Source organism: Mya arenaria, chromosome 3 (assembly GCF_026914265.1).
Source record: "Mya arenaria isolate MELC-2E11 chromosome 3, ASM2691426v1".
In the NCBI taxonomy this organism is placed as follows: domain Eukaryota; kingdom Metazoa; phylum Mollusca; class Bivalvia; order Myida; family Myidae; genus Mya; species Mya arenaria.
The window spans coordinates 52627575-52649535 of NC_069124.1; the positions used below are offsets into that span (position 1 = coordinate 52627575).

General features: G+C 33.1%; 1 protein-coding gene across 2 annotated transcripts; it reads left to right on the forward strand.

Annotated features, from left to right (window-relative positions):
- The first annotated feature begins 652 nt into the window (after positions 1–652).
- LOC128227757 (probable protein phosphatase 2C T23F11.1) lies at positions 653–21345 on the forward strand. 2 transcript variants are annotated; one of them, XM_052938569.1, is made up of 11 exons: positions 653–740; positions 1894–2069; positions 2528–2611; positions 3220–3255; positions 7281–7346; positions 7691–7756; positions 8598–8671; positions 10923–11064; positions 12019–12102; positions 13242–13387; positions 13904–21345. In XM_052938569.1, exons 2-11 carry the CDS (start codon positions 1967–1969, stop codon positions 14093–14095), a joined length of 993 nt encoding a protein of 330 aa, XP_052794529.1. In that variant the 5' UTR covers positions 653–740; positions 1894–1966; the 3' UTR covers positions 14096–21345. The 2 variants fall into 2 exon arrangements, with proteins under 2 accessions (XP_052794529.1, XP_052794530.1); XM_052938570.1 differs by lacking the exon at positions 3220–3255.
- Positions 21346–21961: the final 616 nt, after the last annotated feature.

Sequence of the window (21961 nt, forward strand, 5' to 3'; positions counted from 1 at the left end):
TGAGCTTCAATGGGGCACTTGCAAGGATCAACGTTCAATTGATATTGTGTATCATGTGTCAGTGTAACTACTTTCAATACTTGTAGTTTGTTATGAAAACATTAGCTGTTGTCATTACTTAAGTGTTAAAATTATGTATAATTGATATTTTTATTCTTATTCAGACTGAAAATTGACTTGACAATATGTCCAATAAATATCAAATACACTTCATGATCATCAAAGGGGGCCCTGTCAAACCCGGAAGGGCATCATATATTGAATATACATGTAATTATCATCTGAATGATTATCTGTGTGGGGGTTGTCCGGTCAGTAGCATTTTTATTTCAAATGTCTATGTATGTGCATTCGTTATTGAAATAAATCTATATATCTATATAGCATTAAACAGCAGTTTAACATTATGTAACTCAAAAGACGAACAAGTTACGGGTGCTCTTGTACACTAAGAAGTTTATGTTCTAATGTTTTAATACTATGACATGGGTTAGATGTTTACATGTTTAAAGAATTGTTTTACGTGACTAATTTAGTATTAATTTAACAGCTTACGAGTAAGAATGATAAAAAAGATACCGTTCTGCTTTCATTTTGAATGTTAGTATGTCGTAACCTTTATTTTGCGATTATTACAAGTGAAATTAATTTAGAAATGTCAAAAAAAATCAGCGCCATCTATTTCCTGTAACCATCGAAACATTTTTAACAAAACTTCATGGATTTGTTTGAGAAATCAGGTGATTGTTTAATTAATTGATACAGCATGATCAGTAAAATAAACTTTGGTAAATGTTAGATGAGTTCATCACCTCATATTTTTCTGTTTGCTGGGAGTATCTGAGACTGGCGCAGTCGTGTTTGCTTTAGTTTTACCCGAATTTAAATTTTTAACGAGTATACTATATATAAATATGTATAGATATATATATATATAAATGATTGAAGAGACTTCAGGCGTAAAAGTTCATGTGCTTTAGACTCAGATGATTAAAAAATATAAGGGCTGACAAGCCAACACCATGGTTAACCGTTACAGGACATTTTACATTTTAAAACTATATAGCCTAGGCTTTCTAGTTTCAAATTTTCCTTGAATATGGGTTGAAAAGACCCTTGTTTAATGTTGCCCTGTACCAGAAAGGAAGTTTAAATAAATTGCCAAATCTGGAATGTCTATTTTTTGTTGATAAATTACATGTACAATTACAATGTGTCTTCATAAAGAATTAGAAGGTAAATTTGCTTTATTTTCATTCATTATCATAATCCACATCAAAAAGAGCCAAAAAATGTGTAATTGTTCACGTGACTTTCAAGTCTGAGGAATGTCATGCGGATTGTTATTGCCATTTTGTTGGATTCTTGATCTTGAAATAGTAGTAAATGGGTTTCAGAAGGCAACTACTACCACTTTCCATACACTTTTTCATTTGTTGTTTTTAACTGTTTTAAGTATTATTATTGTTGTTATTACATACTTGTAATGTATGTTGATTAATTTGTAAAAAAAACTATTTTTTTAGAAATTAAACCACATAAAAATATAAAAATCCACAGATTTAAATATAAAAGTGGATTTATGGCTGATTATTGTCTGTGCAGTATCCCTTTCATGTATATGCTGTACATGAAGTCTTCAAATGTGTAAACAACGGTAAACATTCAAAAAAATTTTTTTCGTATAAAAATGTTAATACCTAATTGTATATAACCATTCTGTTTGTACAGAAAGGTGAAATTTAAAATGTAAGGTACAGTGTTGCAGCAGCCTGGGTTTTAGTAATACATGTAGCAGTTTGAGAATGTAATATTGAACTGTTTAATGCCAATTGAGACTTCAAATGAATCAAAATAAGCTCTTACGGTCCATTATGGTTATTTATTCTTCAGTTACAATATAAACCGCCATCAATGTAGTTGAACAAGAGTGATTCATTAAACCGAAACAAGCAAGGGCTGAGAGATGGGTCAGACTCTGTCAGAACCAGTGACGACGAAGGAGACCTCCAGCTGCCAGAATGCAAGTGTCAAAGTTGGCTCCTCCAGTATGCAGGGATGGAGAATCAGTATCCTTTGTATAAGCTCAGAACGATCTTTATGACTCCTAACCAAAGCAGATACAAGCCAACTTTGAGATCTTCTTTGAAAACTGTATCAGATGGTGTTGTTTTTTAATTAACCCAGCTGTGTAATACATCGTCAACAACCATGTTACATATGTTGGGGTATTCGACAATGGTGTAATAGGATTTTAAGAACTTAAGCATAGCCAATTAAATTTAAAAAAAGAGAAATAATTTCAATAGTTTATTAATATTATAGCCAATTTCTGATATTTAATTATTATTTATTTTGTGTGTCTTGTCAGTCAATTTCTATGAAAAATTGTATAAAGATATTACATGTAAATTTCTGCTTCATGTGGATATTTCAGGAAGTATTATCCATACTTTGTAGACTTAAAAGAGTCAGTATTAGTTAAATGTAGTTACGATGAGTATGTTTTGCCTTGACCACCACCCAGACATGGAGGACGCCCACACCCAGTTGCTTACACTCCCCGGGGACAAGGATTCCATGTTCTTTGGGGTCTTTGACGGCCATGGAGGTTAGTAAAGCACACAGCATAAATCTTGAATGATGTGAAACCACTGGTCAACCACCTGTTCAAAATGGAGGGCTGATCAAGTTTGATTTACATGACGTTTATTTGACCACCATTCAGTAGATCTAGGGTAGTGACTTGAAGGGTTCTCACTTAAAAATCAAGTGTATTAACACAGGCAGTTTTTACCAAACTTGTGAGTCAAGCCTTCCTGGTTTATATAAATTTGACAAATAAACAAATCCAGAGACTGACAAATATGTTAGTGAGGACCCTTAAATGCTTTGTCATCCAATCCCAGTGCTGTTTCTCTGTTAGATGTTCTTAATTTAAAGTTTCAATTGGGTTTGACCATGTTTTACTCCTTTTGCCATTGTTTAACATTTCTATGCATTAGAACTTCCTTATATTGTATGAACCTTTTTGGTTTGTGGAAATTTAGTGAACCTTGTTCTTAAAACAACTTGTTGGAACAAAGAAAATTATTAGTCTAAAGTGACTTCATATTTCTAAAATTTATATTCTTTCATAATCCTTTAAAAGTGGTCTTTGTTTTGGTTAATTTAAGTTAATAATCATGTGCATAAAATAAACAAAATTTGCATCTGTAGAAGACAGCAATCCCAGGGCAGCTAAAAACACCAGAGGTATGTGCGACCACATCGTTGGTACCCCGGTACTCAAAACATGCCCTGCTCCATGGTTTAACAAATGTGTGATATTTCACTGGCAAAATATTGTTAAGTCACAAGTGTCTAGGAGAAAGTTCAAACATGACACACTTATCAGCATAAGAAGTTTTACATGTTTTAAATGTTATCATCAAATTTGATTATAGACTCAAAATTAATTTCCTATAGATTTCTATTGTTCATATGGGTCTGATATCATTTGATATTTGACACGTCAACTTCTGATAACGGTTGTGGTACTACTTTTCTGATAATTGTTTCTAAAAGAGTGCACTTTTTCTGATAGTAATTTCAAAAGGTGTGCGCAGTTGTTTCAAAAAGTGTACACCATTTCTAGCTAAAATGCTGTTGCAGATGAAAGCAGTTTTTGCACAAGTTTTTAAGCCATATCCATAGTATTTCAAATGTCAATAACTGTTTTCTTTGATTCATTTAACGTTTGGTGAATGTAGAAATTGTATCACAGACTGATTTAAGAGACATTGAAATATTACAAATTTATCGAAAGTGCCTCAATTTGTTCCTGTTTGGTAAATGAGAAAACATTGTATTGCTGGGTGCCTGAAAATCCTCTAAAGTAGATCTTTTGTTACGACTAAACCCAGGAAATTTTCAACTCCATTTCACTAAATGATATAGGTCAGTGAATTATCCCATGCTGTTTGTATATGGTGGGGTTTAAATGTGTACCATGGGTGTCAACGGTGATGCCATTTTCATAGCTGGGCTTTCCATGGTATTAATCATACAATTTGAGGTGTTTGGTCATTTTGGTTGAAATATCTTAATTGTGATTTAAAATTACCATTATTTCCTTGCATATTTACATTTTAATGATTTTCTTTGTTTCATACTTTTAAAGAAAAAACGACAAGGTACATGTATTATCATAGCCTTGGCATCATCATCATTGGTGTTGTTGTGGTTCGAAAATATGAATTCTTTGCCATTTACCATTACTCAAAATATGTTCTAGATATTGAAATGAAACTTGGTACATGAGTATGAAACTTGGTACTGGAGTTACCAGAGATGATACACACATGTTGAGCAAGGTCTATAACTGTACAAATGTTGGATTTAATGATTTCTTTTTGGAGCTCTAATGCTAGGATATGTATATGGTTTACATACAACTGTAGCAAGTTATCAGATCTCATAAATAAACAGGTTGTAAAAAAAGGTTTTGCAGATTCACTGGGCATCGTGAAAGTATTAACTAGAATAGTTTTTATGTCACTTAATGAAATGATTTGATGATTTATGTGTAGAGAAAAACAACAACATCTCTTCTGTTTTGGCATAATGACTGAGTAATGCCGAACCAATTCAATTTTTTTTGGCCTGATGAAAAATTAAAAATACAAAATACTCATCTACCGGTAATTCAAAACATAAGTGGTCGTTATGTGAAACTATAATACTTATGCTAAAATACATTGTATATAAATTATATTAGATATCTTTGATAGGATTGATTTTTGCTTGCTAAAATTAATAAACTTCCTTGAAGTTTTAGTAAAATATAAACAAATGAACTGACCACAACTGTTTCACTATTCACTAGATACAGACTTGTATGTTCTTTTATGCAATTTCTTGAATTAACTACTTGTACTTAAGGGTGAGAAAAGCGTAGTGGGGAAGGTGTCCACATGCCCCTCCAACCCAAAAAGCTGTGGGTTCAATCCCCATCATAATACACTCTCATTGTCTCTGAAATAGGACATCAGTACTTGTATCTGCCCAGGAAACAAACTCCACAGTGACTGTGACTCACATCAGCTTTCGGCTGTCTTCACAATTGATATAATAAAATAGAATTAACAAAACTAGCTAATTGCATGCCATTTCTCTGGGAAATCATGGCGAGGAAATAGTCTGCACATAATGGCGAGGAAAATAGTCTGCACAGAGTAAATGGCAGGTTTTTTAGCTGTCTGGTTTTCTGAGGGCAAACAAACCGGAAGGAAAAAGTCACATGTAGCCTTGATGTCACCAGCTCATCTTTCATTGTCATAATACAAAAAAAAATATTATAGGGACTTTAAACTATTTAAGACATTTTATGAGTTTTTAGTTTGACTATTCCAAGAATGAGGAAAGCTGTACTTCTCACATTTGCGTCAGTCACACCTTTTTTAAGGTTTTGCATGTAAGCACCTTTAAGTCATTATCTGAGTAAATACATCATGTATTGAATTGAAACTAACGATGTGTGTACCCTACTATCCAACATACTTGATGTATTGCATTTAGACTTTTTCTCAGCAAAGTTCTACTTGATGTATTGCATTTAGACTTTATCTCAGCAAAGTTCTACTTGATGTATTGCATTTAGACTTTATCTCAGCAAAGTTCTACTTGATGTATTGTATTGAGACTTTATCTCAGCAAAGTTCTACTTGATGTATTGCATTGAGACTTTATCTCAGCAAAGTTCTACTTGATGTATTGCGTTGAGACTTTTTCTCAGCAAAGTTCTACATAATGTATTGCATTGAGACTTTATACATCGGTACTCTACCATTCCACCTACTTGAATAACCAAGTAAGATAACTCTGTTTTGCATATAATGCAAATTTGACTTAAAAATTCTGTTTAAGGTTTAGCATGTTAGTGCATTTAAGTCAATAGCACAGCAATTTGATCATGTATTGCATTGTATAGCAATGTTTCCCATCCACCCGACCCACTTTATATGCGAGTTAGGTAACTCTGTTTTGCATATAATGCAAATAATTGCCCTTTAATTGCATTTTAACACATATTGGTTTTTATCTCAGCAACTGATTGATGTATTGCATTGAGACTCCATACATTCGTACTCAATAATCAAACATTCTTAAATTATCAAGTAAGATAACTCTATTTTGCAATTCTTTAACTTCAAAGCATTGGAATAGTCAAGTGTGTTGTCTCTCTGACAGCTCTTGTTGTACACATGTTAACATCATCATGGTTATGACTTGTGTTAGCATAATTGTAAAGTAATCATGTTATGCTCTTTGTTTAACTGGAAATATCGGACGAACGTTTACATGGTGCTGTTATAAGCATGGGCAGATATTCTATAGCGGCCTGTGTGCTGTTTTCTACCATGTCCTGTGGTTGCTGTTTTGCTAATGGCATTTAACATCATATTTATGATCCACAATGTTTTGTTATGAGCATTAATTCTGGTTAATGTAGTGCAAATAATACATTGTTGCACTTTTTTGTATCTAATTGCCTATTTTTTTCCTTATAAATGTGTTTTCGGAAAGCTATTGCAATTGAGTGTTATCGACATTGAAACTTATGCTATTTGTTTGATAATAACTTTACTTATGAAGGTTTATTGTAGTAACTTAAACAGGAAAAATAATACTTTTTAATTGAAAGACTCTTATGTTAACTAAAAATAGTCAAGCATGTACAATGTACATTGAAGTTGTGAATGTACAAATGTATACTTTTAAGCAGTACCGGTATATATATATAAACATGTAGGTTAAGTTTGAGATCAATTTGATTAGGTTTTTTCTGTACACATCATGAACACTCAATGGGGTTTGTATTGGCAGAATTATTTTCTTTGCATTATTGTGGCAATTCATTTCAAAAATAAACAGCTAGTAGAAAACTTGCTGCCATGTTCGCATTTTTATACTGGAAAACGGAGATGTTTGTTGCTAAACGACAAGTTTGGACACAAATAAAATATCATCAAAATGGGCTGGCTATATAAATGTTTGGGGAAATAACAACATTTCCATTTGGCAGTAAAAATAAGGGTCTGTTGGGCAACTGGAAACAGTCTTATTTTTTTGGCCACAGTTTATAAACAGTACTTTCCAACTTTTGTTGCATACAATAATTATGTAATTGAGCAATGATGTAATATATATAAAGCCCTACATAATATCCCCATTTCTCTCGGCTGCAATTACCATGTTATCCTATATCAACTAATGTAGGACTATTTCTCTACTTTCAGGTGCCAAGGTTGCACAACATGCCAGCTTGAACCTGCATAAGAAAATCATCATGCAACCAGCATATGGTCAGTTAAAGTCTTGTAAAATATGGCAACACTGTGGTTTTGGGGTTTGTGTCGGATGATTTGTTGAAATTCAATCATGTGTGACTATTTCAGGCTTGTTGAAAGTCTAAAGAAGTACATTCCATTGTCATTTGTTGTTCTTTTCATGTAAAATTCATAGTTCTGTTTGTCAGGATAAGTTTTACATTAAAATGGATCATACGAGAAACAGAATTAATTATTCTTGCCTGAGAACATTTATGTACGAAGCTAAACATAACATGGATAGATTAAGAAGAATTAAGCTATTTTCAGCAGTTGGTTTCGATGTTTGTAGTAATAACATGCATTAATATATTTTCCAGCTCAAAACCGTATAGCCGATGCTTTGAAGTCTGGGTTTCTGCAGATGGATGAAGATATGACTAAAGGTACATCTAGGTTGTTAATTAAAGCATTTAATATTTACTGTGTGTGCGGATAGGTCAAGTCGGAAAGGGGTCTGATCAATTTTTGGCCGTACTTTAGGGTGTCACCTGCGAAGCATGGCAGAAATGTATGGATCATGTCTGGCTGCATCTGCTGAATCACATTTATTTCTTCTCTTAATATTTCATCTCCCAAGTTTTGCAAAGATGGGCAGCGGTGCTTTTTGGCGTCATATCTAAAAGTTTGATTATTAATCTGATTGCCGTTTTCACTGAGGCTTAAGTGAAACTTAAGACAAAAAATGACCGCCAAAGGTCCAATTTGTTTTATTATTTCTGATATTCAGTGGTTTGAGCATGCCCGCTGACTAACAAAGAGACATTCTAACCTACACTTACATAGTTGTTATTTGTTTGGGCTTGACAATTCAAGCGGCATCCCGGTAGTAATGCAAAAATGAACTATTACATACTTAATTAAATCAGCGTTACAACAACCATTATTCTGAGTCCGAATCTCAAAAGTTAGACTCAAGACAATAGTTCATGTATGGGCCCTGGGCCATGTTAACAAACAGTCTCAAGTCGGAGTTCAGACAAAAGACTCAAAATTGCAAATTTTTATTTCATTGTAACTTTCTTTCAAGCAAAGCATTCATGCTGAATTTTGGTGAATTAAATATCTATTTGGAACTTAAACTTCTATAAACATAATTCACTTTTTAACCATTCCTTGATGAAATGTAAAGATAACATATATATTTTATAAAGGCATTGTTAAGTATTTTTTAAGAAATTTCATAATCAATATCTCCTTAGCTAACTTATTGTCCACACATTTCAGACGAAACCATGAAAGATGAGCTTGCAGGGACCACAGCTATAACCATGCTGGTGAAAAATAACCGACTATTTTGTGTAAGTCTAAAAACCTTTTAAGTATTGCTATTTGCATAATGCTGTAAGGTATATGAAAATGTATTGCAAAACTCCATTTATGTCTGCCCTTTCATTATGCTTGTTTTGGTAGTGATATTCTTTCTAAAGCAGGTTAACATTTTACTTTCTCTTAATCAGCCATCTGGTTAAACAATTTGTTTATTGATTGGTCAATATTAATTCAATAAATTCATCCATCCTCACTGTGCTTAGATTGGAATTATTGTTTTTATATGCCCTTCATAAAACTGGACAAATTATACTTTTACCCGTGGCGTACAGTTGGGAAGGGTCTTGTATGCTGTCAGATCAATATCTTTAGTAGACTTTGTCAATTTATCACGAAATATAGTCAGAATGTGTATGAGCATATTATCTTGGACAAGTTTGATAACCAGCTATATTGTTTGAGCCACTCAAGAGTTATTGTCCTTTGAAATTATCTAAAATTTGTCTAGTATGATCAATAACTTTAGAAGCCTTTGTTCATGGGCTGAATATCCTGGTCCAGTTTGATAACCTGACATGTCACCCAAGTCATTCCAGAGTTTTGACCCATGAATTGGCAAAAAATGTATTACCATTTCTGCACCTCTGAGTTTGGCTTTACTCTACATTGTACACCACTTATCACCGAACTTGGTATCCTTAAATTTGGACCAGTGTACTTAATCTGACAGTTGGCGTTCTTGTTATTGACTATATTATTATACATTTCTGTTGTTTCATTTTCTTACCTTTCATATTGTTGTATATCTGTTCATATTGTATAACAATTTATACCATGTAATGAGGAGCATGTATGTTTTCAAATTACTTAATAGATGCGTTAAATTATGAATATAATTATTTAATCCTACTTCCTAGCCTCAAGGTATCCTATAGTCAATATACTGTTCAAGAGTTATACATTTTGCTACAACAGACATCTAAAGAGATTACGAATTAATTGCTAGATTTTTCATTCCCGCCTGCCCCCTCTTTATTCTGCTGCTCTTTTAATTATATTGACTCGAATAAAAATGTGGAACTAGGGTCTGTAATTGTGTATCGGTCCTGTACTGTCTGGAAATGGTGTTTGTTCATTACTTACAGTGTTGATGTATAACATTCACGAGTAAAAAAGGAGAACTGTTACTATGGTGTTCATGGTTCGTCTAGAAACAAATGTATATGGTCCCTTATGCAATAAAAAAGAGCTTGAATACATATTCTACGGTGAAGCAGTCATCTAAGAAAAATAAAAAAATAAAATGTCACCCCCATAAATTAGTTTAATATGGATATAGAATTAACTAGAGCAATCTTTTATGACTAACATTATTGATTTTGTTTGATGTACAGAAGCTTACCATTGGTATTACTGATAAAAAGAGGTATAAAATCTATTAGCACCACCATATAAATATATGTCCCAACTTACCAATTTTGTGGGTAAAAATAACTACAAAGCTATTGAGGGTTAATGATGTATCTTTGTTTTGTTGTTTTTTTTTACATTGGCTGCTACTGATTTCCCCGAGATAATCAGTGACAACAGGTTCTTATTGATAGTGACTGAAAACTGGGCTGCTTGTTTTCAATGACGACGTATTGATTATTTATCTCAGCTATATTGGCAGAATTGCAGCAAGACATCGTCAGTAATACAGACTTTTGTCAATTTGTTCTTACAAATAAAGGTCCACAATCATGAAGAGACTAATTATGTTGTATAAAAGTCTTGGGGGTTTTTTTGCATAATTTTTATACTACAGCAATCTGATTTTATGAGTTAACACTTTAAAACATTATGTGTGTGTTCCTGTTCTTGCCTAGCTGTTTATAAAAAGAACTGTTACTCTTTATGATATACGTACTGCAGTAAATTTACTCAGTGGTCTAAAGTTCATTAAAAATCTTGAGCCTAATAAGTATCTTATTTCAATAAGCCAAAATTGTAACATTTTTACAATGTCTTTTTCATACAGCCAAATTACTCATACTTAATTTTCAAAGAAAATCGAAAACATCAAAATGGTTATTGTAATCATTTTGTAAATAACTTCCTTTGACATCAGAACACTCCTGAAATGGAGAAAATTTATCAATCACTACCGAAAGTTGTGCCTGATCCTGTTAATAGAGCGACTTGTTAAAAAAAATAGTGCTCTAGAAATTGGGGCCAAGTGTTTTAAATAATTGACGGTACATGCCTAACTGCAAGTCTACATTCTACTACTACTTTCAGGCCAATGTTGGGGACTCGAGAGCGGTGGCAAGCGTGCGTGGGCGTGCAGACAATCTTTCACACGACCACAAGCCAGGAAATGAGATTGAGACACGGCGGATAATCGCAGCAGGGGGATGGGTGGAGTTCAACAGAGTCAATGGTTAACATGCTAACAATTACAAAACAATAAAAAAAACTTCTTAAATTTAATAAGAATAACTAGGAGAATTTTGCCTTTATTTTCTCATTGTGAACTAAGTCAAGTTTGAAGTTCAGATTTTGGATAGGCCATGTCTTGTATGCACAATAATTCGAAAACAGTTTGAAATAGGACCATGAAACTTTATTGGAAGGCTGCCCTTGAACAGTGGATGGTCCCTCACTTTGGTGTCAGTATGTCAAATGTCAAAAGCCTTATCAGTTATTAAAGTCTTGTCTGTGCAGTATTTCTACAATGATTTGACCGAGGACCATGAAACAGCAGTGGAATGTTAGCTTTGACTCATCCATGACCTGTATGACTAAATTTCAAATGTAGGTTACCCTTGACTAATACGGAAGACCCCTTTTATGTTTTTTATTAGAACGTCAGAGGTCATGTTCACAGTCAACAATTTTATTTTTAAAGAAAGAAATTGTTATCACAAAACCATTTTATGTAGGACCGTAACCACTAGACGACACCTGTTGATTTAAAGGTTAGTTGGTCAAATGTCAAGGTTGTGGTGATATCTATTCAAAAATATTTTTTTTGCTTAAAATTATTTATTCAAGGCACTATATTATGGTCCTCCAACTTAGTAGGATTATTGATCATGAACACTTGATTTTGAGGTCAAGGTAACCTTTACTTGAAATAATGCCAGCTTCGCCTTGGTTCATCCAAGAGGCTTGGTCCTATGGTCCTTAAACTCAGTTGAACTATTGATAATGAATAATCAAAAGTCAGTCATAATGACAGTTTAAAGAGGTTGTCAGGTCCCTAACCTTTAAGCCTTATCCATTCATTTGCTTATGATAATGACAAGTGTTTTCTTACAAATTATTTCTTTTATACATGTATGTTCTTATCAATGATATTGATGATATTTTAATAATGATTTATTTATTATAGGTAATTTGGCTTTGTCAAGAGCTCTGGGAGATTTTGTATTTAAGAAAAATGACAAGAAAAGGGCTGAGGAACAAATTGTGACAGGTACGGATTTTCTTTTTTGTTACTTAAGTCATAACCTTGAACAGTATTTTGAAGTTGTCACACTCGAATATCGAATATAGGTTGCTTTACCCCTGAAACATTTGATGTTGCATCTATATGAGCTAAGTCTGCTCCCAATTCTTCAAAATGCTAAGCAAAACAAGCTTATTTCTTTACTATGAAATTATAAATATTCGTGGGACATTCATTTTCATGGATTTCGTCGGTTGGCTTATCCACAAAATCAAGATTCCAACGAACATTTGACCTTTAACAGTTCGCAAAAATTCTTAATTGACATTCAAGGACTTCACTATTTTATATCTTTGATGTGGTGCATCTGTATTTGTGACCCATAAATTACCGATTAAGCGATAATTGACATGGGTATCTGCGATAATTGACATATTGTCCCATTGTAGTGTCATAAAATGCATGACTTACATGAAACATAGCCCGAGATAAGCGCATGGTGAATTTGCAGAATATTTAGGATTCTTTTCAAAAGATGAAAATCCATGCCACAAAAAGTACCCACAAAATTGTCCTTTTTCGAAAAACCACGAAATTTCAAGCCCACAAATATATAATTGTTTTCACAGTATTTCATTTAGCCTAATAAGTTACATAAGATTTATTTTACAATATGAAAAACAGTTAATTGTGATTATTATAAAAAGAATATCCTTAAAAGGAAGTCTTCAAAATGTTTTATATAACATTAATGGTACCAAAACAAAATTTGTTAGCTTAGCTTGATCATGTTATAGGGACTAATGCTTGTTTGAGAAATTAGAACCAGATGATTTTGGATTTCTGACATACCATATGACGCCATTACACATAGTGTTATTATTTTTTACACATATTGTTATTATTTTTTATACATAGTGTTATTATTTTTTACACATAGTATTATTATTTTTTACACATAGTGTTATTATTTTTTTTTAGTGCCTGATTGCTATAGATCAGAAACTAAAAATGGAAAAATACTCCACACAACTAGCCATGACATGGCCAAGTGTCAGACATGGTTTGTCTGGTAAGATTTATTAATAAAAAACAGAGCTACAGATAATTTTTACAAAGTTCTGAACAAATTGCCCATTGACTGAAGATTGTCTTCATCTCTACAGCATACCCTGATGTCCAGGAGCGTCAGTTAACGGGAGATTACGAGTTTGTGGTGCTGGCGTGTGACGGCATCTGGGATGTACTCTCAAGCCAGGAAGTTATTGATTTTATACGTGCCAGGATTGCTCAACGAATGGAACCAGAAATTGTAAGTGATCTGATGCATCTAAGAAGTAGAGTTTTCATTCAAGATATGTACATAATTCATCAAAAAAGCTATTTTAAGTCATTTGAACAGATATATTACTTTTGATAATGAGTCTTTGAAATTAATGTTTTCTAAAGAAAACAAAATTCACAATTTCAAGTAACTAAATGCTGTTGCGCTTCTTTTACCCTGTAAGCACAAAAAACGAACTTCAAAGCTTCTTCCTCAATTCTGTCATAATTATTCATTTTTGTTTTGTGCATACATCACTTGTATTATTGCAATAGTAAATCCTTTAATTATGGTATGCTCAAACTTTATATAACTGGAAATTGAAAGTTGACTAGTTATTTGCAATGCCATTATCAATTCTCAAAAACTTCAAACCACTGAAACTTGGACTATGCTCGCTATGATAAAATGTGCATGTGTAGCTATATGCCAGTCTAACAAATTCATAATTTTTACTGCATTATAAAAATAATGTTCATACATGTATATGCTGTTCATATGCAGATATGTGAGGAGTTGATGACACGGTGTCTTGCCCCGGACTGTCAGATGGGAGGGCTGGGCTGTGATAACATGACCGTGTGTCTTGTGTGCTTCCTACACGGCAAACCGTACGAGGACCTCATACGTCGCTGCTCCCAGCCGTGCTTCGGCGGGCCCGTTCCTCACCTCAACACTTACGACGACCTGAAATAACAGTCCCGGACTGATGGCAGCTGTTACATTGTTGATTCTCTCCGCGTATTTGGTGTGTGTGGTGTGAGAGACTAGGTGCCCGGGATTTGAAGGATTTACAGATTAATAAATTGTGTTGTTGGACTGATGTGTTAATCAGGGTTTAGAAGAATTTCTAGGAATATTAGCTTGTGTTTTTGTTTATGATTTGTTGATTGAAATGGTTTAAATTTAATGCAAATTTTGATTTTGAATGATGTGTAGGTCTTATTGACCAGAAGAATGAATTGAATATTGGACTTTTGTCATTGGCAACCTGATCTAAAATTTATAAGTATTACTTATTGCTGTTTATAACTATTGATAAAATGCTGTTAAAATGAAAAGATTAATCCATGGGGCATTGCTAAATGCATTGATTTTTGAACTGATTAACATTTTTATTACACATATTTATTTAATCTTTAGTTAACAGCTATATTTTGTTTAAATTTTTAATATCATGAAATGAAATCAGGTGATGAAAATTACCTAAATGTTGCGAAAAGAATGCAACAATATTTGTTTCATGTCTGAGCAACTAATAGGCCACTGCCATTTTGTGGTGGCTTTTTGTGATATTTATTGGTATGATTGTGTTCTCGGAATTTGTGATTTTGTTATCAGTTATATAATATACCCGTATGTACATTTTTGAAGCTGAACTAATTGATTTTAATATATATGAAAACCGAGAATAATTTAATAATGTTCATCTTATACAGTTAATGTTTAAGCATCATTATTGTGAGTATTTTGGAACAAGATTAAGCGTTACGTAGAACTTGTAAAAGGAAAAGCTGCAGGGGGAGTAACCCTAGCGCTCTGAGGTAGACAACTTGAGTCCGGTAGGCTAACAAATGTTACTACCAAACTTACTTTTGATGAAATTTGACAGCTTTGTTAATGATATTAGCACACTGATTGGATGGACAAAACTTTAATTTAGTATTTATCAAAACAGCGCAGTTTATATCCTTGATGTAAATAATGATTTTGAACATGTGAACATGTGAAATTGTTTAGACTGTATCCCAATATGAGATATTATCATGCATATTGTTGGGAAGTTGCCAAGTTTTTCATAGCAGGGGTTCCATGAGACTTTTGTACAGTTGTAGATTGTTATGCTTCCATTAAAAAACAGCAGGAAGAACTTTGAAATTAATATAAATGACTTTTGGAACAACTTAAAAAGGGGTCTCAGCGGCTTTACCCTGTGTTGGGCATGAATTCCTCGTACTCGAACAGACCCCCTGCTATTTTCAGGATTGACAATTATCAGCTGTTCCGACCCCTATCTAAAGATTTTATTTTGAAATTCCTTTAATTATTTTATTTGAAACTATTGAATTGTTATAGTAATTCACAGAAGCAATATTAGAAGCCCTGTTGTGGATGTGATAGCATTCGCCTTTAACCCAGGTATACATGAAACGCATAATGTCACTTGTTTGTGGTTGGAATTATCTTAACTTTGAAGGGTAAAAATTAGAATTTGTCTTACTGGCTCTCTTATATAGAGGAATTTTGGTATTCCATTATTCATATACATGTCAAACAGTTCATAGCTTAATGATAGCAGTATTTAGAATATAATCATAGTACTTTTACATCTTGTAAAGGAGTAAAATACATTTAAGCACAAAGATCTAATTGAAAGAAATGAACTTACAGGGACTAATTCACTGCTTTTATATTGGCAACATTTTCAAATTTTGTTAAAATCGATTTTTTTCTACGTTCTTTTAGAATATAATCATAGTACTTTTACATCTCATAAAGGAGTAAAATACATTTAAGCACAAAGATCTAATTGAAAGAAATGAACTTACAGGGACTAATTCACTGCTTTTATATTGGCAACATTTTCAAATTTTGTTAAAATCGATTTTTTCTACGTTCATTTATTATCTGAATCAATAGCAATTAGAAGATACTGTCTCATTAAAACATTATTTTGTAAAAAAAAAGCAATCCGAAAATTGTTCAAATTTTAATAGCATTCCTGATGTGTTTTGGTAAAATTTAGCCTTTTTCAATATCTGTTCCCATACAAGAGCATTTATTTGACTTTGTGATGATGTTTTATCATTGTTTCAAGCATTTTGTTTACATTTCACATGAAAAAAGTGTTTTTGATGTCCTTATAAAATGTGAACCAGTCCCTTTAAACTTGAATCACTCTCTAAATCTCTGATCTTATATTAGTAAGAAAAATAATATCTGATGAAGAAAATCATGTAGGTTATTGCGTTTCTGCAATACAAAAAAGAACAAGCATAATACTGATGGAATATATGTATTTTTTTTCATTTTTGCATTTCATTCTTTTACTCCCTGGTATTGAAAGTTCCAAATATTATTTCAATCTTTCTGTTTATTAAACCTAAAAAAGTGATTATGTTTATTAAAGGCCAATTACTTCTCATGAGGCGTATTATGTTACTTTGTTAATTCATTATAGATGATCTCAGATGACTCGGTTTGTTGTGGAGAGTAATCGTTATTCAAATCCCAAAGAATATGTTAATGCTTCAGAAGGCCCTTTCTCACAAGTCAACCAAGGCTTGGTTTCATCAAAATCATTGTTCTAGTTTTAGATAGCTTGTCATTTTTGGATGAACAATCCACTGAACTAGTCCACCATTTTTTTCTGTTAAGTGCCACTTTATTTTTTTTGTCGTAAATTCCATGCACGATTGAAACATTATATGTTGTACAGTCGAACACTGTTGGCTCGAACTCCCAGGAACCGCCCAAAATACCTCAAGCCTAGCAAATATTGAGCCAAGCGAGAATGCTTAAATAGAGTACAAAAAAATTGGTCCTTTACATAAAGTAAGAGCCAATGAGGAAATCAAGCCAACGAGTTTCAACTGTAGTAACTTCATAGATATGTCTTTATTTAGTCTGAATTTGGTTTGATAATCAATGCTGATATGTTGCATATTCATATACACGTAGCTTTTAGACTATTTATTGAGTTACTCTACATAGACACATTTTGTTGTTTGTTGGATTAAAAGTGCTGGAAAGTTATGTGCTAAAAACCATTGTGCTAATAAATATGCATGTATATTTTTAGTACATATTTATTTGCTTTCGAGTTTATTGTTCTTTTGTACATGAAATCCAGTCTGTAAATTGGCTTCGAAAATTCATATTCTTGAAAGTTAGTTAATTCATTAAGATAAATAATACTTTTATGTTCATGTATTCTTCACCTTCACAAATATGTATATGGATATTTTTATTTAGTTTCATATGCGATTGGAAATGTCAACACAGTCAGAATAATGACGATGGCAGCTGTAGTTAATTAAATAACATCTAGTTGAAATAAGCCATGATACGCTTGTCTGTTTTGCGAAGAAAACAAGTCGTGCTCTTGAGCCTTGATGTTTGCGGTGGGTCATCGGCAGTGGCGTTGTGCATTTAACCTAGGCCATAGCTCAAAAATGATTTAAGATATTCAAATCAAGATCTGTACACTTGTTTCAAGATACAATACGCACATGTTTAGCAAGGGGCATAACTCTGGCTTTAATCATTATTGAGTTATGCCCCTTGCTTCACTGAAAAAAAAACAAGAACAGACAAGTGTATGAGTTCGTTCAGGGTCGCTCTTGTTTTAGAATTATTGTTCATCCGGTATTCTCTTCAATACTGGTATTTGCTCACAGCTATGCCGAAATTCATACATCAAGTATTCGAAGTGAAATAATGAAATAAAGGACACAAATTTTGGTGATATTTTGACTGTAATGATATTGTAATCACCTTCGGAACCCATGCTATAATGTTACATATTATTAACTCGACATTGCTGTTAGCTTAGTACGGTAAGAACTATTCCATTTAAACATATAACCCCTGGTAGGAAGGCACTTTTAAATTATGCCACACCCCTACAGAAGCAAATTTACAATTTTGGTGTCCAAATTAGCGAAGACACCCACCCATATACTAAGAATATAATTGCCTTCCCCCCGGGGGTTATATGTTTCACAGGAATAGCCCCAAGAGAGTGTGGGTATTCGATAGGCCAGGTATTGTAATACATCCTGTACAGGTTTGGTTTGCTCAGAGTGACACTTGTTTGAAGTTGATAGCACATTCAGATTGTATATTCATTTGTAGATAGATGTTTGTTGTTGATTGGACATTTGTTCTCAATAATTATTAATACATGTTAATTGTAATATTTAGTTATTCAATACATGAACATTCTGATGTAATTGTCTTAGTGGCATATGCGGTCACTGTTTACCAAAAACTTAAATACCCAAATAGCCAGTAACCATTTCATGGTCACTTTTTGTTTCAATACTTATATAAATTGACCATTTATCAAATAAGTCATAAATTTACAGGTGATCAAAATTATGCATGGGATTAAGAGATTAAAAAAAATGGACATGTTCATAAAGAATTAAATTGTAAATTGAGAGTCACCATATTGTAATAAGTGACAATCAAAATCCTTATGAAACTTTACCAATCGTTTTTGATATGCAATCTAAATACTGCCTAAGTTATAGTAATCCAAAGACAAGATATATATGTCATTATATGCCATTTATAGTACATCGCTTTAAACAGGCCAGTTGGAGCTGTCACTTCCTTGGATTGAATTTTATTTTTAATATAAGGACTGCAAGCTATAGAAAAATCATAAAAAACTGATAACATTTCAGAGCATAAAACTGATCTCGACTACAATATTGAACTGCAGTTTGATTAAGGGTACACATTATAATGGCAGTGAGGCTTCACATTTTGTTTATAAATTGATTAAGATTACCTGTTGTAATTCCATTCCATATTTTAAACACATTTTGATAATGGGTAACAATTATGACTCATTTATGACTCTTATTTTGGTAATGCTAATCTTTATTTCTTTGCACTAATTCTAACAACCTGAAGGTGTCGTTAAGCTTGCATCAGGTAATTTTTATGCACACTGTGTATAGTCTACTATTTTTGCGACAATGTCATGTGAATGTTGACTATTTTTGTGAATAACGATCCTTTGTTGTATGGATATAAACTCCAAAAACTTTAAATATATTCCATCAATGGAGATATTTTGGTACAAGCTACTGGCAAAGATAAATTTATGGAACATATAAAGATCCATAATATGCAAAATTTATTCTAAACACATTTCTGATAGGCAAGTGATTATATGTACACCAAAAGATGATGAAATTTTTGAATCAGTTATGTACCTAACATTATCATTAATTATTATATGTTACAGTTTTTTCCCTTTTTTTATACGCCCGAAGGGTCGTATTATGTTATGGCCTCCATCGTCTGTCTGTCTGTCTGTCCGTCCGTTAGCAATTCCGTGTCCGGGCCATAACTTGGTAACTAATAAACTAATTTTCAAATAACTTTATACAAAGCATCATTACATTAAAAGGATGTGTCGCGCGCAATTTCCAGGACCATACCTCAAACACTAGAATCACCATGGGGGGGGACGTTAGCAATTCTATGTCCAGGCCATAACTAGGTTACTACTAAAGCAATTTTCAAATAACTTTATACAAATCATCTCTACATTAAAAGGATTTGTCAAGCATGCTTTCCAGGTCCGTACCTCAAAGGCTAATTTCACTGGGGGCCGTTAGCAATTCCGTGTCCGGGCCATAACTTGGTAACTAATAAAGCGATTTTCAAATAACTTTATACAAATCATCACTACATTAAAAGGATGTGTCCCGCGCAATTTCCAGGTCCATACCTCAAACACTAGAATCACCATGGGGGGGGACGTTAGCAATTCCATGTCCAGGCCATAACTGGGTTACTACTAAAGCAATTTTCAAATAACTTTATACAAATCATCTCTACATTAAAAGGATTTGTCAAGCATGCTTTCCAGGTCCGTACCTCAAAGGCTAATTTCACTGGGGGGCGTTAGCAATTCCGTGTCCAGGCCACAACTTTGTGTTACTACTAATAAAGGAATTTTTAGAAAACGTGTCCTAGCCACAACTTTGTAACCAATAAAGCAATTTTTAGATAACTTTATACAAATTATTGCTACATTAAAAGGATGTGTTGTGAGCACTTTCCAAGTCCTGCTACTTTTAAACTTAGTAAGCAGTATACTAGCATAACCTAAATGTTTATTAAAGACCTCAAGCCGAATCTTCTTAGGGCGTATAATGCTCCGTTTCACGGTGCTCTTGTTTATTCTATTTATATACTCAAATTGAAAGTGGTTTTCTCCGTACCCTTTGTATAATTAGGTTTAATTGTACAATCTCTTTATAAAACTTATGCAAAGTACACATATTCTTTGCAACACATCATTACCTCAAAAGATTCCGGAGTGATAATTTTCTGCAATATAGCTGAACTGAAAGTGTAGTTAACATTCGACATTCGATAATAGGCTTAAAGCTGCACTCTCACAGATATACAACTTTATAATTTTTTGTCTTGGAAAGAGCAAATTTTGGCGTAAATATCTGCAAACCAATGATATAAGATTGCTGACAAAAAATCAGATCATAGAATTTCATATTTCCGTTCGAAAATTAATGTTTTATGGCTTAAACCGTTACTAACGGTTTAGGAAAATTCATAAAACATCAATTTTTGAACTTAAATATAAAAATCTGCGATCTAATTTTTTGTAAGCAGTCTTACATAACCATGGATTTTTGCAAAAATTGGCTCGTTCCAAGACAAAAATTAAAAAAGTTGTCAAAACCTCCAATCTGTAAGAGTGCAGCTTGAAGTTCCTGGCATGATGTGCTTGTCTTATAACCAGGATTCAAAAAACCACATCTTAGTTTTATTGTAAGATTGGTGTGACAAAAGTGGTCATATTTTATTAGCATTTAAACAATATGAATTATTTTTATAACATTAGGAAGTAGCTATCTTCGAGCCTTAAACCAAGCCTCGAGATTTAGTGGATATGGGCAAAGATATGTTGACTTAAAGTTGATTAGTCATTTGGATTAGCACAAGCTTATAAGAAAGCGTATAGACTTAATCCACATTTGGATGACAATTGTAAATTTGTCCAATAGTCATCACAATTTAAATGCCAAACTAACATGTTTTTTGTCATTGTTGCAGTATTATCCTGATTTTCAATGTCCTAAGAAATTTATGTAGTTGTTGCCTAGCAACCGTTCGCAGTTGTATGCAAATTGTTATCATTCTTAAATTTTGATTTGAATAAATATTGTATAAATAAACCTGTTAATTTTCTTTTTCAAACGACGTTTTTTGACATCTTGAATGATTTCGAACAACTCTGTACAAAATGAATGTTCACCAACATTAAGGCCACATGTTCCAGTCACGTTAGCTCAAGGTCAAACTTGGGGTTCAAGGTCAGAAATGGTTAATGGGGTAGATTCTGCAACTCAACCACTAGAGGGCAATGGTGAGAGTGATCTAGTGGTAAAGGTGTCCACTCAAGATGTTGCAGGTCGGCTCCTGGCTATTTTCGATTCAATCTTGATATTGAAACAATGTTCATTCTGTGATAACCAAGGTGACACAGTGGTCAAAATTGTAGAATTCCAGTTTCTTCACCATGCTTCATAACTTAAACTGGAAGGATGTTGTAATATGACTGTGACTAGTCGAGTCAATGAAGCTTACAGGTCACTCTTAAGGGTCAAATGTTGTAAGTCTGTTTCATAAGTCATGTTAGTGACTTGTAGAGCCCATGTACATATAGGTTCAAAGTCACTCTTAGGGGTCAAATGTTGAATGTCTGTTTCTTAAGTCATGTAAGTGCCTTGTGGAGCCCAGATTGTAGGATGTCTGTTTCCTAAGTCCGTAAGCGACTTGTGGAGCCCACAT

Coding starts and splice junctions, on each gene's coding strand:
- LOC128227757 (XM_052938569.1), top strand. CDS start 1,967: ATGGGTCAGACTCTGTCAGAACCAGTGACGACGAAGGAGACCTCCAGC. Junction 11,065..12,018: donor GGAGTTCAACAGAGTCAATG/GTTAACATGCTA, acceptor TATTTATTATAG/GTAATTTGGCTTTGTCAAGA. Junction 13,388..13,903: donor AACGAATGGAACCAGAAATT/GTAAGTGATCTG, acceptor GTTCATATGCAG/ATATGTGAGGAGTTGATGAC.